We start from the raw sequence: 18,327 nt of genomic DNA on the forward strand, positions 1-18,327 counted from the left end.
CTAATTATCTAGCCACATGTGTGATCATGTGATTACTGTCTTCCTCCCACAAGACCATAAACCTCATGAGGGCAGGCAATGTACTGATTTTCGTTACTTTATTCCCAGTGCCAAGAACAGTGCCTGACATAGTATGTGCTAAACAAGTTTTCTTGGAAGGAACAAAAAGGAGGGAGAGAAGGAGGGAGGTAGAGAGGAAGGAAGAAAAGGAAGGGAAGAGGAGGGAATGAAGGAGGGGAAGTAGGCAGGGAGAAAGGCAGAAAAGGAGGAATGGAGGCCCCAGTGGGGCAAATTGGGAAGATATTTGATTCTCAGTCTCTAATGGGAGAGTTGAAAGGGTTAAATGTAGCTCTTACCTGAGGCCTCAGTGCTTAAAGGCAGAAGTTGAACATCAAAATTTTGTCCATGGGATAATGCTGAGTTCAAACCACAGAAGCAGTTCCAAATGGGTCATCAGAGCAAAGGGGGTCTGAGGTGAGTATTAAGTATAGAGCAAAATGAGAATTGGAAAAGCAGGGAAGAAGAGGGCAAATAAGAAATAATCTATACAAATTCTGGAAACTGTAGGACAAGTCCACCAGCTGGGCTTATTTCTTTACCTAGCAGCTTTTTATGCATGGGCAAAGCAATGTCTGATTAAAGGGACACAGACCACACACAGTTGCCATATATAGATATGTATTCTTCTAACAGCTTAATAAATTGGGATTCTTGTATACCAACCATTTTCTTGTGAGTCTGGTTAACCCTGGGTACACTAAGGGGACTGAATTAAGTTAGAGTGTATGCCATTTCAAAGCTTAGGACTGGATCCTGGACCATGGTGCCCTGCCAACATGCTGGAGCTCAGTGAAACTCTACCTAAGCAGTCAGCTGGCCCCACCCTTTCCTACATCTCCAAGGCATCCTCTTTTTAAATTCAACATTTTTGAACCAAAGTTATCAAGCTCTTAACTTATTATCTCCCTTCTTGATCGTCAGCCCCTGGGGGAGAGGGAAAGCATCTAGTTCATTTTCTCATCTCCTACTGAGTCTAGAACAATGACTTCAAATAGTAAGTGCTCAAAAATTATTGAATAAATATTGCTATATACTTCATAGGTGCTGGGAGTAATTACTCCAATGAATTTGTTAACTTCTTGAGGAAAACCTTTTTAGACCTGAATTCCTTCTGGAAATATAAGGAGTTGGACTAAATAATCTCTAAGGCATTTCCAAATTGTAAACTACTGGGACAATGACAAGGTTATGTTACAACGTCTCTTATCATTTCTAGCATATTATTGGGTACATAGTGGGAACTCAATAAATGTTTGCAGTGAACTGACTCCAATACAGATATATTTAAGTTGAGAAGAAACACAGAAATGTGTTTCTGAAGTTTCATATAAATTGCCTACGAGTTGGATACTACTTAAAGAGAAATTTGTTATTAAGTGGATTCTGAAGGTGAATATTTTTATGATATTTGGAATCACTGTGATATAATAACTCCTTAATTTATTTTTTTAAGTTTCACATTTTTATATATCAAGGTTCCTAATAATAGGTTAAACCACATTAGCAGCTGACAGTTATGAGGGAGCCAAATGACTTACTATTGACTAAATCAAGCTATTCTTCATAGAGGGAACTGTCCCTCTTTCTGTAGTTTTACAGATCTCTCTCTCTCTCTCTCTCTCTCTCTCTCACACACACACACACACACACACACACAACTTTCTCCCGTGTCTTAACTCATATTTTGAATTTAGTAAGTCTATCCTAATTTATAATGCTACTCATAAATTTTTCACTTACCAACACTCCTTTCCACATTCCTCCCCCTTGTTTAACCACACGCCTCACCATTTTAAAAAATAGGTATGCCTTCCACGGTGTCTGGATCATCCATAGAATCTAGACTCTTCAAGGCGTCTGTCTCGGGTGGTGGCTTTTGTATGAGCATGCTGCAAGTTGAAGCTTCCCCAGCTGAGAAGCAACATTTCTAGGTCACCCTCAAGGTGGGATTCAGGGAGGGGAGTGCTCTTTATTCTCTTTCACTTTCTCTATGGCTCTCAGTTAGCTTTCCAGGGCATTTTTTGCATAAATCCAGTGACAAATTAGACAAGTGATGACTCTTATCAACAACTATCTTACCTCCAAAAGGTTCTACTATTTTGACATAAATGAGGTAAAAGCAGAACACATAACTAGAAACTTTAAGACTGGGGTGGAAGAGAAAGCCATTTTTCTTTGGGACTCTATTTATCTTGTAGGTTTTGGAGTGTCAATTCCAATGGCAACAAGGACTCCCACAGATGAACCTGGAAAGGCTGAAATAATTCACAAAGGACAGAGAAATCAACTACCAGCTCATGTGCTATAAATCTTGTTCTCCCTCAACTCCCAAGTCCTCCTTACCTGCCTGGGGCCTATCCCCACACACCAAGCCAAAATCTCACCTGATACTTGTACAAGGAAAAGACAGGACTCAGTCATAAACATTTTATCATAGTGCGGATGGAATAAACAAGGTCAGTTGACTGCTAAAGCCTGCCTCTACACTAGTAAGTCTCATATCCTGTACTGCGATTCCCTGCAAGAGAACCCATTCTGTCACTGGAGTATGATCAGGAGACACTGGTACCTGTTCTCTGAAGAGTCCTGACTAACTGGTGAGACTGAATCACACACATGAAAAATTTCAGATGCAACACTTCTTTATGCATGGTTGTCTCCTAGAAATAGAGACAGAGTTTAATGCAAATCAACAGATCTGTGGAATGATTAAGATGGACAAAAGTGACATGGACCAGGTATGCTCAAAACTAACGGGCCTTAGGACCTGACAGTATAAAATGTCAGCATATGAAGTGATACATATAATCTACTTTTATACATTTGACAGGGCAAGATATCCTGAACTCAGCAAGCATCTTCTCCAGCAGCTGGGAGTAGCTAAACAGCTGGGGGCCTCCAGGTCAGCCAAGTCTGACCTCAGACTGTGGTTGTCATCTGGGTCTAGAGTGCTTACTCAGAAGCATTTCTCCAAGACTTCTAGACAGGGCCTGGGTCCTGAGGCCCGCCAAGCTGAGGGACTTGGTAACAAGTCTAAATGAACAAACATATTTCTTCTCATTTTCTCTTAAAAATAAAGATTAAAGGTTAATCAATTCAGTCCCAGGAACAACAACATGGCCATTTAGTTCCTCAGAGGGCAGAAATCTGGGTTTGACCCCGGATAGCTTTCCTCACACCTCCTGGAGGAGTGTTTCAAACTTCTCCAGAGTTCTGGAGATTTCTACACGTTTCTAGAGTCCAACCTAAGCCAATCCCAAGCTGCTCCCCGCCCCCTTTTCCCCAATGGCCAATCAAGCATGATGTAGTGCAAAGAGTATAGGGCTGCAAGTTAAGAAACTTGTTTACTAGGCCCAGATCTGCCGTGTACTTTATAACTTTGGGAAAAGACTTCACATCTCTGAAACTCAGACTGAATGATCGCCAATAACCTCTACAAGCACTAACGTTTTGTGATTCTCAATAAAACATAAATCTAGCCTGAGTTAGATTTAGCTCTCAGGTCAACATATGTCAAGGTGGCCACAGGTTCCCGCAGATCAAAGGCCACAGCAAGAAGCTGCCATGGAAACCAGAGCATAAGCAAAAACCGCCAGAGCGGAACCAGAAGGCAGCAGGTAAGGGGGCCGAGGGAACAGAGAAAAGCGAAGGACGAAGGGCAAACTAACAGTATTCTAACAACGAGAACGAGAAAAAGCCTAAACTGAAAGAGGAAATTATAACCACAGCCTTAGATAATCCCTTGGCTCCTCAGGCCTCGCCACACTGCGCAGGCGTTCCGCGGGTCCTCGACTCTGCTCTTTGACCTCTCGCCCCACCCCCCTCCTCCGCTGCCACCGAACAGCTCTTCCGGTGTTGTGGAGGCGGTTCCGGTTCGCGGCGGTTCCCGGGTTTTGCGTTCCGCGCCCGGCCGGAAACCCCTTCGCATAGCAGCCGGTTCCGGTTCGGTGAGTGGCGGCGGGAAGCTGGGGGAGGGGTGAGGATGGAGGGAGCTTGGGCCGGGAGGCAGTGCGGGCCCGGGCCCGGCAGGCTGGGCTGGGCTGGACGGAAGCGGGGACGGATGTGGGGACGGCAATTTTTCCTGTGCCCCGCCCCCTGGGACCACCTCCCCTCACCCCTCCTGTCTGCCGGCCGCGATCTGGCCCGTGGCCGTTAGTTAGGTTTCCCGAGGCCGTTCCTTGAGGCCTCTTTCTCCGGAGTCGAGGAGAGGCCGTCTCCCTAAGGTCACGGCCGGCCCCATCTCAGCACCCAGCCCTACGTGTGAGGAAAAGGCTGGTTGGGGTTTCGGGGCTTTCCCGCCAGAGCAGGTCTTCTCTCAGGGGAAAGCTGTTTTCACCGGGAAGCTCAGCTTTTCTGTTATACCTGCTTCACTTCCCGCCTTCCTTGAGACCTGAAAGATATTTCTCGACTACTTCTGCGTCTCACGTAAACATTTCTCCAACTCTTTTTACTCTGTGGTATCTCCCCGAGATGTGATACCGCTAGTGCCACCACCAGAGAGAAACGTCTGGACGCTCCTGCCCAGGTTATGAAAATCCCCTTAACCGCCACCGTTTGCTTACCTGGCTCATCGCCTTCTGGTAATTCCCTTGAACCGTCTCTTTCTTGGGGTCCCCTAACGTGATCTCTCTGAATATATGCCCAGTTTCTCTTGAGCTTGGTGATTTCTGTTTATCGGTGCCTCTGCAGTATTTGCACTATCTTGTTGGCAATAACTTGCTCCTTTATCACTTTCACGTCAGCCTTGTTAAGTCATTTCACCTCACGTTTGGTTCACTTATATTTGGGGTGGTGGTGATTCTTATGAAATTTATATAAAGCCTTTTATAGGCCACTAACTATTTGATTTAGGGTCTTCCAATTGGATGTTTTTGGATGGAGTAGATCGCATCATCTCCTAAATCTTTACTCTCTATAAAGAGAATTTGTGTTAAGGACTCGTGTTGAAAGATAGATTACACTGAATTTGAAATTACAGTTACTGTGAAACCTTAAGCATCTCTTTAAGCATGATCTCTTAACCTTCCAATTTAGAGTTTCCCTTTTTTCCCCTCTAGTCCCATTTTGGAAGCCTCATTTGTTTTTATCTTGAGAAGCCTCATTCACTCTTACCTAATTCCAATTAATTATCCCAACTGCAAAGATGGTCTTCGTATCACCCATCCGATGACAAATCTAGAGGGAGCAAATGGATTAAAAGACAGGTTCTTCTGCCTCAAGCTAAGGTGATGTAACTCTTGACTGCTGCTTTGGAAGTCTTTCCTTTTCTTTAGCTGACTCCTACACCTCCTACCAATTGCACCAGCTTTATTGTATGGCTGTAAGTATCTGTTGATCAATCTGGTTTCCTCCCGTGGACAGTGAGATTCTCAGCAGCAGGGACCAGTTCTTACTCATCTTTGTATCACCAGTCCCCTGTATGTTATTGGTGCACAGTAAATGTTTGTGTATGAAAGAAAGTGAATCTTTGGTGTTTAAGGTGTTAGAGTCTAATTGGAGAGATTCCTTGTAAAAATATGAAAAACAACAAAAAAATACATAATGATATAGTATAAACCTTCTCATAAACATAATTTCCCAGAGTTTGTAGTAGGGTAATTCATATGTCACTTCCACGCCCTTCTCATATCATAAATTGTTCTTACTACATCTTGGTCCTGCCTAAAGCTAATTGTACAATGCCTCTCCTCAATATATACTTTTAAAAAACTTCATCATAGCTCTAAACATTCACTTTTATAATCACCTCTTTTCATGTATGTAAACTTATAAATGTTTTACCATACTCATTACATTCTGTTATTGCCAGGACTTTGCCATCTTTTTTTTTTCTTTCAGATTTCCTATTATCTTGTGTTCAGCTTCTTACCTGACTTCACCTGAATACCTGTAACTACTTATGTTCTTTTAGTAAATTAAATGAACAAAGTGAAGTAGAAAATGTGTTACTAGAATGCTCTTCTTAGAGGGAAAAAATTCTTATGCTTGAAAGAATTCGGTGGTATCAGAGGTTCCAGGTCCAACATTTTATGTTGAGTCTTGGGGTAAAATATTCCTTCTCCCATTGTATTTGCAAAGTGGCAAAAAGGAAGTAGCACACTGAAGAAGTTGGATGTATTTGTATTAAAATGTAAATGTGGGGCTTTAATTCTTAAAATTATAAAAAAAAGTGTGGATTCCCCAGAATTAGCTAGGGATTACTTTTATCTTGCCAGTGTGTATGAATCCTTGAATAAGGGTATGCTAAAGGATGTGAAATTTTGTGTTGTTTATTGAAAGAACATTTGCTTGGAATAGAGGTTGCCTGGATTTTTGTCTTCCCTTTGCCCCATCTTTGTGATTTCAGGCAAGTCACTTAACTTCTCTGGACATAATCTCTAACATTCTTTGATTTGCTTGCTTCCCTTTTCACATCTATCTCAGCAATGCAAAGGAAGTTAACATGGGATTGTTCTAATGGGCACCAGGCTTTTAAATTGGCATTCTTCTTAACACAACAAAAAAGACTAGTGATGATTCCTGGCCTATGGGCCCCCAGAGCTGGGGGCGGCTGGGGGACAGGGAGAGAAGAGAGGCAAAGTGTCCTAGGGAACCTTTGGAAGTGCTGAAATGATTGGACAGTAGAAAATGAGCAAATATTTTAAAGCTAAACCTAAAAAAAATGTCCCCTCACCCCTCCCCACCCAAGCCAAACGTGTGTTATGAAACTTTAAATAAATATTAAAAGGGTAGGTTTGTTAAAAAAAAAAAAAAAAGACTAGCGATGACAGTTAGGGGATGACCTGAAAGAGTGAAATGTGAAAAAGCCACTGCTAGTTTATTGGTTGATAGGATTTTTTTTTTCCCTTAATGGGGGACCCAGGGAATTTGGCTTTACTAAAAAAGAAAGAAGCGGAAAGAAGAATCTGTAGAAATACCAGATAGAAACCTTTTAGTAAGTTGAGCATTTGGAAATATATTTGAAGCCTAAGTCTAGGGCTTAAATTCTTTGGGAAACCTCTCTGGCAAGACTAGGTAATCAGATGATTACTCTGCTTAGTCTGTACCTATGCCAGGAAAAGCTCAAGCAGCCTTCCTTTATGTGTGCACTTCGTTATTGGGGCCATAAGGAATTCCTGTTATCATCATGCAGTTTCCTTAGGTTGAAGCTCTGATAGTGCTATGTATTTGGTGATGTGCTCAATCTTTTTAAAAATATGTGATAAGATTATGACTATATATATGTACCATCTCTAGTCTCCTCCTATTGTAAATCTGCCAAGAAGCCTGTGTCCAAGGGTACATTTATTAACCTAGTTCCACCAGTTAGGCTTTTAACTTCTTTTTCTGGGCAAATTAGATATATCGAGGAAAAAAATAATTTCATGTAGGCAAAGGGGCTTTGGTTTGCAACTGTCTGAGTAATGATGGGGGAAAAAGTACTTAGTACAACTGCGAAGTGTTCCTTGATAACTTTTTGTTTGGCTGCTGAGACGTATGGAAGAGAAGTCCTAACAGGACTACCACAAGATCTGTCACTTGGTTATAAAATGGTTTAGTGGGACTTCCCTAGTGGTCCAGTGGTTAAGACTTCGCCTTCCAATGCAGGGGAAACCCTGGTCAGGGAGCTAAGATCTCATGTGCCTTGGGGCCAAAAAAACAAAACATAAAACAGAAGCAATATTGTTACAGATTCAATAAAGACTTTAAAAATGGTCCAAATAAAATAAAATAAAATGGTTTAGCATGAGGTAATAGAAAGAGTAATGGATTGGGAAGAATGTTTAGGTTGTAATTTCAGTGCAGTCACTAACTTTATGATCATATGCAAATTAATCTGCAGAGGGTTGGCTCTCCTAATCTGCTTTGTGCTGTAATATTCTGTGATTCTGTGGGTAGTCCATAATTGCTCTTTAGTATTACACAGGTTGCAGAAATGTTTGGAACTACCTCAGGCTAGTTTTAGTTCCCATTCTCTTCCCATCAACTTGCCTTACCGTGTTATATTTTTCTCCACTAAGAATACAAGTGTCACTTCTGAGTGGCTTCCTGTTCTGTAATGACATGAAAGAGATGTTTCAGAATGTAACATTTCTATTTTCTGTCTTCTTTTATAGGACTTTGTATCTTTGCTGAAGTCAGTGATGTGAAAACACCTGACATGGGTAAGACTGACTATGAAGTAGTGTTCAATCCTTTTAGTTACTCTGATTAGATAAGCTGGAGTGAAAGAATATTTGCATCTTTGTGCTTAATAATATTTTCAATATTTGTGTCTTTGTGCTTAGTAATAATTTTAAAGGAGATCTCATCCTAATTATGTAATACAGTATACCAAACAATTTTCTTTTGGTTGGGATATTGTTTATAGCAACATTTTAAAGCATTTTCTCATTCATTGTATTGAAAAAGCTAAATACACAGTAGCAAGCATTTCTGTGTGCAAGACCTTGTTTTTTAAGTACTTAAAATACCTAACAGAGTAAGTCCCCTACATACAAACCGTCAAGTTGTGAACTTTCTTTTCAAAGATGCGAACATGTGTTTGCGTGTCCAATCACGTAAGTTAGTTCACGTGTCTGGCGTACATTGTCACGTGTGTGCATCCTCTACAAGTCCTTGTGCTTTTGTGTACTTTACTGTACAGTACTGTATAGAGTACAGTAGTACGGTGTCTTTATTTCAAGCCCAGGATGTCTGGAAACAAGCGTAAAAGCAGCAGTAATGTCGGTGGTACTGCTAAGAAGCACCCGCCGTTTTACTGCACTGTACTACTGTACTTTTCAAGGTACCGTAAGATTATAAATGTTTTCTTTATTTTTTGTGTTTGTTTTTATGTGTGAAAAGTATTATAAACCTATTATACTACAGTACTATATAGCCAATTGTGTTAGTTGGGTACCTAGGCTAACTTTGTTGGACTTACAAACATATTGGACTTAACGGACGCACCCTCGGAACGGAACTCGTTTGTATGTAGGGGACTTACTTTAGTACCTAGTAGGTACTATTATTATCTCCATTTTGTTGACAGAGAAACTGAGACACAGAGGTTAAGAAACTTGCCTAGAATCACACAGCTATAACTGGCAGCACCAGGATTTAAACTCAGGGACTGGTTCCAGGGTCCTTGTTCTTTAGTACTGTTATACTGCCTTCTATGTGATAAATAATTTGATTAAGGTAAAATTTAAATTTCATTTAGCTAGTGGCATTGAGAATTAATTGTGATTGGAACATTTTCTGCTATTCATAGTACTTTATGTCTATAACAGGGAACAGTATAAAGTCAAGACTAGTAGTCAATTTAGGAATAGGTTGAAAAATCGGTACAGTTAGATCTTATAACTTCCCATATGCTCCTTTTAAGTCCACATTAGTCTTCTCTCTACTGTTTTTTCCTTTTGTTTAGTCTACCTTCTTTCTCCTGGTCATTTGTTTCCCTTTTCTCTCATTGCTGATAGCAGTATAAATCACTGAGTTCCCTTACTCTCACTTGTTCCTGTTCTAACTCTTTTATGGTAACAAAGGTCTAAAAAATGGTAATAAAGTACGGTTCTGCCACAGTATACAGTAACTGAGCTGATATCTGTTAAGAGCTATATGAATAAATTACGCTTTTTGCAGAAAAAATTTTCAAGTGGATTAAATTTTAAAGCACCTTGTTGAGTTGAAACAGAGGAAATAAACCAGGGTTAAGAGTATTTGCTTTGACTGGTGAAATTGTTTCCCTGTTTTTTTTTTTTTTTTTCCTACAGTTAAAATAAAAAAAATTTTCTTTGGGGAAAATTTCATTATTTTTAAAACTTTGAATTAAGCTCTTTTTATTCTTGCACAAGTTTTGAACTATTTCGTAGATGATCTTGATTCCAAATTAACCAATTTCTGCACATGGGCCTGTTTTTTTGACAGTGACATTTTGAGATCTCTTGCCAATAGTTATGAAGGAGCGGTTTTATTTGACTGTAGAGGTGTTTGGGGGAAATCATTTTTATTAGGTGAAAAGATTGGTTCATAGGAAAGTAGGTATTGAAGAATTATGTGACTTGAACTAATCTGGACTCTTTCCCCAGATGATACTGCTGATAGGATGAGGATGGATGCTGGAGAAGTAACTTTAGTGAACCACAACTCCATATTCAAAACCCATCTCCTGTCACAAACAGGTTTTCCAGAGGACCAGCTTTCACTTTCTGACCATCAGGTTAGTAATAATTTTCTTTCCTTAATTAATGAATTATTTTGGCTTAAATTTTCATCTGATAGAGTTTAAATGCCACACTCAAAAGCACAAGAATATATGTAAACTTTTTACAATCAGTAATGCTAGTATTTGGAATTCTGTTTGATATGTTAAAGTTAAATAAGAGCCAGGCTATGTATAAATTCTTGGAGAATGATACCTTTTAGAAACTCTTTATTATTCCTCTGAATATTACAATTACTAATACACAGATCAGTGTTCTTTTAAACTGGTGTCTTAAAATTGCTGAGCATTAAATGGGGAGAAACTATGAAAATATACAGTAGCTCTGAAATTTCTCTGTTCTATAAAGCTTAGTTTCTCAAGGGACCAGCAGCAGCAGCATCACCTGAGACCTTATTAGAAAAGCAGAATCTCAGGCTTTACCCCATACCTACTGAATCAGAATCTACAGTTTAAAAAATCTCCAAGGTTTGAGGACTGTTAATAAAGCAGTCTTTCTCAGTAGGAAGCCATTACTAATTAGGATGAGACTGTTCTTTGCTGTGTGCAGAATGTTTAGCATCCTTGGGCACTAAATACCCGTAGCATCTGCCCCCAGTAATCATTTTGATAACTGAATATCTACACATTTCCAGATTTGTACTGGGGTGCAGCAGCACCCCTGATTAAGAACTGTCCTGTAAAGTTATCAAGAGAATCAAAACCAGGTTGATTTTGTCAGCTGCTTTGATATGTGGTACAGCTGGCTTTGAGAACAGGATATATTAAATATGTATTACCTTCTAATGAGCATTCTTTGAATTAAGTTGTATAACAGATATTTTGCCCATTTTTCCCCTTGAAGCCTTAATCATTTCATCATGTTTTCCTTTCTTACTAGTATGTAGCTTAATTTATTTATAATATATATAATTATAATTAATTATATTGCATTCTGAAATATGTCAAAATCTTGTTTAATTATATATTTTTCCTAGTGTAAATTTTTGTTTTATTGTAAAAAATATGGTTTAAGAAAATACTTTTGTTTTGTTTAGATTTTACCTTCCAGGCAAGGAAATCTGGACCGATCTTATACTTGTTCTACAAGAAGTGCAGCTTATCCAAATTATTATTCAGGTATGACACATTACTTGGAGTCAAGGCATTTCTACCTTTCAGACTTCTTCCTAGCAAGTTGTTTGTGTTTACTGTCTCTAAAAGTGAAAACATTGTCGAAAGCAAAATGGTATTTTCTCCACTAAAACATCATTTTAATGAGCTCTCTGTGTATGGTTGCTATTATACTTCACTGATCTAGTCTCAACCAAATATTTTTTAAAGGGAGATTTTTTTTTTTTAGAATCCATTCTCCTACTTGTCTGTTATGCCCTTGTTAAAAGCAATACAGCTTTGTTTTTGACTTTTGGTTTTTTTTTTTTTTTTTTTAGATATGTGTATGTGATGTAAAGGTTACTTGTACTGATTTGAAGCACAGAGCTAGCCTATTTGTATTCTGCTTGAAATCATAAATCCTGAAAATTTATTTCTACCCAAGCTTGTCCCTCCATTAGGGCAGGAAATGTTAACTACATGTTTCTGTCTAGCACCTGCCACAGCCATGCTTGCATATTCAAGGGCTTGCCTTTTCAACTTGTGATCCATGACAGAAGTCAGCATTCTCTAGGCTTTTCCTAGCCCCTGGCTTGCCTGACTTTTCATCTGTCCCCTTTCTAAGGTTTGGATTTCCAATGATCTGGCTCTGTCTTGGGGAAACTTAAGAGTTTTTTATTGGTTAGTCTCCTGGCAGTATGACCCAGGAAGATTATAGTGGTCTTCCAAAGTCTTTTCACTCCTCATGCTTTAATCTCCTCACCTGACCCAAGTATGGGAATATTAGCCATACCATTGAACCTGTTTCAATGGGATTTTTATAAGGATAAGTTGAGATAATAAATATGAAATGCAAATAATAATTATTTGTTGTTATTTGGCTTCCTCAGGATTCTTTGTCAGCAAGATGAGATCTCCTCCCCTAAAAAGACGTTAGTATGATGCTCTTTTAGATTTATCTTATATTTAAATATCATTTAGGTGGGTGGTACTTTACCCTGGGCACTGGATTTCCTCTTCTGGGGTGGGAAATGGTGTCCACATAGTATGTGCGTAATTGTATAGAAAAATCAGTTAATTTTTTCAGAAAGTAACTCTGCCATCATTATTGTTGAAAAGGCCTTTCTGATGAGCAGAGAGCCTGAAATATGGCTTGATATCTTATTAGTATTGATCATAGGGGAAGGACAGTTGAGTGGATAATATTTTCATTTGAACTCAGGCTGTGTTTGCTTGTAATTTTGTATGCTGATTTACCATTGGACAGAATATTTGGTTTTTGTTTAAAGTAATTGCTTAATAGTAAACAATCATATATAGAAAATTATACTCAAGATCTCCTGGCTAACTCAACTCTTACTTAACCCTGTGGTCTTCTCTGTTTTTTTATCTGAGTATATATCTATGTACACATTGTATGATTTGAAACGTGATTTTTTTTAGCCCAATATATTTTTTTAAAATTTCCTATCTGCTTACCTGTTATTCTTCTTATTTACCTTTTTCTGTTGATTTCTCATAATCCATGGAATTTATATGCACATTCACCATCCTTTATGTGCAATTCCAAACTCCAAAAAGCTCTGAAAACCAAAAAATATTTTCATAATTTATTTGACATCAGAACCTGACCTGAGCTCAATTCATTACTTGGCAAAAGCTACATGAACTGACATTTAACTGTTTATGTTTTGTCTTTTATTTATCTCTGTAAATATGAATATTTACACATTTTACTGTAGATATATCAATATGTTTGATAACAGGGTGCTGCTTCAGGTTATACTTAGAAGTGCTACATAGTATATACCAGGTTATCTTTGTAAAATCCCCAAAATTTTTAATGTAGAAACACAACTGGATCCAGGGGGCTGTGATTTAGGATAATGGGTCTGTGTCTTCATTTCCTTCATTTTCTCTATGGTTTAGGTCCCCTTCACCCTCTCCATTTTCAGCTATTATAAATAACATGACTGAAAATAATTTGTTGTAGCTTTTTTCTTTTAAATTTCAGTAGACCCTTGATATTCACAAAGGATATTTCTGAGATCATCTCAGGTCCCTATATTCTTGACTGCGGTGGTATTTAACCAGAGTGCTGGCTTTCTACTCAGTTACATGATTCTTGAGGGTTATATTTTTTCTGTTTGTCCTCATGCCACAACTTGATCCCTATATCAAAATTTTGTGCCAGAGTTTTTATTTCTCACTTGAAGGCCATTTTTTTAGGAAAAGAAAAAAAATTCATAACAGTTACTTTATACATGATGATGACTAGAGAATACCAACAGCAAATAATAAAACCATATTGAAATGGGGTTGCTGAGCTATTAGATTCATTCTCTAAAATACAGCCTGAAGCAGAGGATTCAGATTTATGCCTCTGCCAAGTTTAATCTAGCCCCTGACCAAGCAAGCTTATGACATGCCACAGACCTTTTAGGTTGCTCACTGACAATCAGAACTTTCAATCTGTGAATGCCAAGGGTCTGTATACTTTTTTCTTATAATAAAGACTTTAATTCAAATCTTTTTACTGTGTACTTTTTTAACTTTGTTCCTTTGCCACACCCATTCTTGTTCGTTACAAGTCCTGCAGAATATTGTCTCTTACCTCCTATTCTTTTCCAATAATTTTCACATTGATTTCTGTGGTCAGTCACCTTGAGACTTACCTCTTGATTGGACTAGATGTGGGTCCCCAGTTTACCTGCCTCAGTCTCCTCATTCTGACTGTACTGGTCTTTGTCTCCTCTCCTACCTTACTATCCTCTCCTACCTTACTATCCTCTCCTCCACTAAGATGAAAACAAATACAGGAAACACTCAAACTTCAGAACCTAGAATCTGGAGCTTCCCATTTATACTTTACTGGATCTGCCTCTCTGTATCAAGATTTTAAAATATTTGCTTCTTTATCTCAAGATTAGACTGTTAAAAACATTTTTTAAATTTAGAAAGCAGAGAAAATGCAACATTTTCACTTTAATAACTTAGTGCTGGTCAGACTTGAAGACCTCTTGATTTTATTAAGAGCACAATTGAAAAGAAAATTAAAACATTTTAAACCTTAAAGAAAAGTAGCTTAAGATGAAAAGAAATGATTTTGCTCATGCTTAGAACCATTGTCAATGTCTTATCTTTGGAAAATATGTTAAATTAGGTTGCCAAATAGGCATTTAGTAGGTAAGGTGAATTAAAGCATCCTGTATTCGTAATAACTAAATAAATCTGAAAGTTAACAGGAGCAACTGATGGTTACTTTCGTACTAAGTGGTTGCCTGACACACTTTTTTTAAAATATAAAATATCATTATGTCCATAAAATTACTGCCTGTCCTTGTAGAAAATTTGTAGAGAAAAGTAGAAAAATCCCCATCATTCTATCATTGGAACACAACCAAAGTTAAAATTTTGGTGTATTTCCCTATAGTTCTATGTGTGTGTATGTACACATAAGTAATCTTATTTGTGACATTTGCAATCTGACTTCTTAATGATGACAGAATGCTGGGTTAAACTGTCAACTAAAAAAGAATGTGTGCAGCCTCCTGTTGGTCCCTTTCTAGCTTTGCTTGATCCCATCAGCAGTAGAGCACTATTCAGTGATTTCATTGACTGGGGATGGAACCACCTTATTCTGGTGGAACAGATTGCCTGATCCTGTGCTTTTCCCTTGAATTTTAAAGCCAAAACCTCTGTCACATGCCATTGAGGAGGCTACTCTGGTTTATCCTTGGTATCAAATTTGCATTTTTGGTAGGCTTATTCCTCAAGTAGACATCTCTAGTTAGATCATTCCCTAATCAAATTTTAACAAAAAAAAAATATGAGAGACGAAGATTTCTACTGTTATTACTTTGCTTAAAGACAATGATTTTCTGGTCCTTTAATGAAACTCATTAGCCTCACGTCTCTTATTTTTACAGTAATAGTAATAGATGTCAAGCATAGTTGTTGATTACAAAGGGAAAAGGTTGTAATTCATTTTGAAAGTTAATTTAATTATTAATTAGGTCATCCACTGGTGCATCAACTGGTACTAATACCACCCCTGACTGCTGCTTTGTTTCCATCTTATTTAGCCTAAATTCTGATAATCCTGATCAGCTTAAAAAAAAAAAATACCAATACAATACAAAACTGATACTTTTGTCAGCTGCCAAACTTTTTGGATAGCGTATCAAAAGCTACGTTAAATAGTTTAAATAACATAAATACATAATATTGTGCCAAGTTCCATAGTAATGTGCTTTGAAAGAGGATCCTCAAAGTGATGTTGGCATTAGACAAAATTCAGGGAGTAGAGAGTTACATTTTTGTCTTTCTACTGGGGCTCCTCGGTTACATAGCCTAACATCTGAAGTTATTTTGAAGGTGTTGTTTTAAATTGTCCCATCCTGCTGATGGAGAGAAGAGGCTATAAAAATTATACTACTCCTAGCTGAAACTTTGGAAGATTTTTATCACCCCAGTTTGTAAGCCACAAGTCAGAAAATTCAAATAATAATTAATCCTCGCTTAGTCTGATTGCAATAGCAAGCATCCGAGTATTGATATGTCTGATGATTATAACATTAAGTGACTGAAGGTTATCATACCAGAATCAAATGCATAATGACGGGTCATTCCTGCCATAAGCCGGCCAGAATAAGCAGCAATTAGGTTATCTCTGCTCTTAGACAGAGCCCCTGAGTCGTGAACATGGTAACTAAAACAGGAAAGTGACACCAGCTGCTTATTAAGCAATAACTGTTGTTCATTTGAATTACAATTCTCCTTGGCCCTCCACCTGCTTTCTTACTGGTCTGGCCTACCTTCTTTCAGGCCCAGGCCTGGGAGTGCTTGCAAGATATAGTTGGGGTAAAATGTTGACTTTTGGTGGACACCACGGAGTCACATTGATGCAGATAAGGCACATGGCTGTGGCAGGATTCAGCTCCTTCATCAATTTTCAGGTTAGTATGGCTGAATCAATTATAGTTTGTAGAAGTTCCCTTACTGCAGACTTTACTGGCAGTTGAGACCGGGATCTTTCTTCCATTAGAGACATGGTGATATGCCACATTACTTTGGAATACAATGTTGGACATGGTTGCAGTCACATGGAGAACCGGTATAGGTATTTGTTTAATTTATTCAAACTTTTATTCTTCTAGACAACCCTTCCTCAGACAGTTTTCTTGGCTCAGGAGACCTAAGAACCTTTGGCCAGAGTGCAAATGGCCAGTGGAGAAATTCCACTCCAGCATCAGGTTCAACTTTACAAAAATCAAGAAACAGCCGAAGTCTTTACCTCGAAACCCGAAAGACCTCAAGGTAAGTATTCTGGCTGCTCAGTTCACAAGCTCTTCCTCCAATATAAGGGAAAATGGCTATATGGCATTTTTTCAAAGTAACACCACTTTTGAACTTTAAACCATAGAGATACGGACAAATTGATTTTGAACTTTCAACTTTTCATTTATCTGGTGCTGGATTTTGGTGACAGCCAAATCTTATAATTAGAGGGAGAGAGTTTTGAGGGAAACCTTGGTGGATATGAGTGTATTGGGACCCTTCAGAATCAATATGGCTATTTTGAACCTTAAAGTGAAAATTGATCAATTTCTGCAACTTCAGTAGCAAAGAAACCAGCACATTTTGTAGGCTTTCATGTGAGCAGAGACCTGACTTAAACCAAAGTAACCTTACACCTTAGTCAACTACTTCTATTGTAAAATTAGACTCAGAAAGAACTTGATCATATGTAGCCTAACTTATAAGCCCTGCTTATTCCCTCACCAAACTTCTACTGATTATTAAAGACAGATGAAGTTTGGCTTAGAAACTTTTCCCTCAAGTACTTTATTAGTAAATATTTCTTTTTTAATATGGTATTTATGATTTCTTAAATATTACTCTGGTGATGGATTTTAGGCATGTGGGATCATTCAATTTCCTGCTTAGTCAAAGCTAAGCTTTCTGGTGCTGATTGAAACCAACAAGATGGTTTTTATTTTATTTTATGATTATCAGCACATGGACTCTGGAAACATGTGTGAGTACTCCCAGGGATTGTCTTCCCCACTTCTTAATATTTTTAAAAATTACATAAGAATTCATTAACACAGTCACATTGTAAAAGTTAAAACATTGCCAATAAAGCCAAAGATCCCTTGACCACTACTCACAATCTTACTCCCTTCCCCTTCATGCATTTCCTTCCAAATCTTTTCCTATGCTTGTTTCTCTTTCACTTTCTCTTGCTTAGATATAGAATGATATATATGCTGTGTAATACTATAAAATGTATAATATGTTATCTTCATTAAAGATATTCTGTATGCATCATTTGGCAAGTTGCTTTTTTTCCTCAATAATGCCATACTGTTATTTTTTTTAATAATGTTATTACAGAAACAGTACGCATGCTTTGTACAAAATCAGAAAATACAGATAAGCACAAATAAACAATAAAAATATCATATTCCCACCAGTCAGAGGTCACCTTTGTAATGTCTTAGTATATGTCCTTCCAGATATTTTTCTGTTTGCACACATTTTTTTCCAAAAATGAGTTCATATTGTGCATACTCTTTTGTAATCTTTTTCAGTCAATCATCTTCTCTTTTTCATTCAGTAAATTTTATCTTATACACTGAATAAGTTATATTTAAGTTTTCCTAGTTGACCCCAAAGTATCCTTTACAGCTAGTTTGTCCAAAGCAGTATGCAGTTTAAAATTGCATCTGGTATTTATCACCCTTAAGTCTCTTACAATCTTGAACAGCACCCCCTTTTTTTATGACATTACTTTTTTCTGCATAATGTTCCACCTTTTGGATTTGACAAGTTGCTTTCCCATAGTATCAATATTTTGTCCTCTATCCTCTGTATATTTTATAAACTAGATTTTTGACTTTAATAAAAGCTGATGCTGTGTTACATCATATTAGAAAACCTACAGTCCTATCATTAGTGATGCTGGATCGACCTCTAGATTAGAG

At 37.9% G+C, this 18,327-nt stretch overlaps 1 protein-coding gene across 5 annotated transcripts in view; it reads left to right on the top strand.

The window, feature by feature from the left end:
- The first annotated feature begins 4,052 nt into the window (after positions 1-4,052).
- Positions 4,053-18,327, top strand: part of SENP1 (SUMO specific peptidase 1) — a 60,070-nt gene continuing 45,795 nt past the window's right edge. For 2 of the 5 annotated variants that reach the window (XR_003680365.2, XM_007104364.4), the window contains exons 1-6: positions 4,054-4,640; positions 8,157-8,204; positions 10,113-10,243; positions 11,284-11,365; positions 12,229-12,270; positions 16,498-16,657. Coding sequence is in view for 3 of the 5 variants with exons in the window: in XM_007104364.4 (XP_007104426.1) it covers positions 4,589-4,640; positions 8,157-8,204; positions 10,113-10,243; positions 11,284-11,365; positions 12,229-12,270; positions 16,498-16,657 (515 nt within the window). In the remaining 2 variants the exon portion in view is untranslated. Of the gene's footprint in view, positions 4,641-5,117; positions 5,286-8,156; positions 8,205-10,112; positions 10,244-11,283; positions 11,366-12,228; positions 12,271-16,497; positions 16,658-18,327 lie in introns of all 5 variants that reach the window. The other 3 variants (XM_024123013.3, XR_008617707.1, XM_007104366.4) reach the window with 3 other exon arrangements.

Source organism: Physeter macrocephalus, chromosome 6 (assembly GCF_002837175.3).
Source record: "Physeter macrocephalus isolate SW-GA chromosome 6, ASM283717v5, whole genome shotgun sequence".
Taxonomy (NCBI): Eukaryota; Metazoa; Chordata; class Mammalia; order Artiodactyla; family Physeteridae; genus Physeter; species Physeter macrocephalus.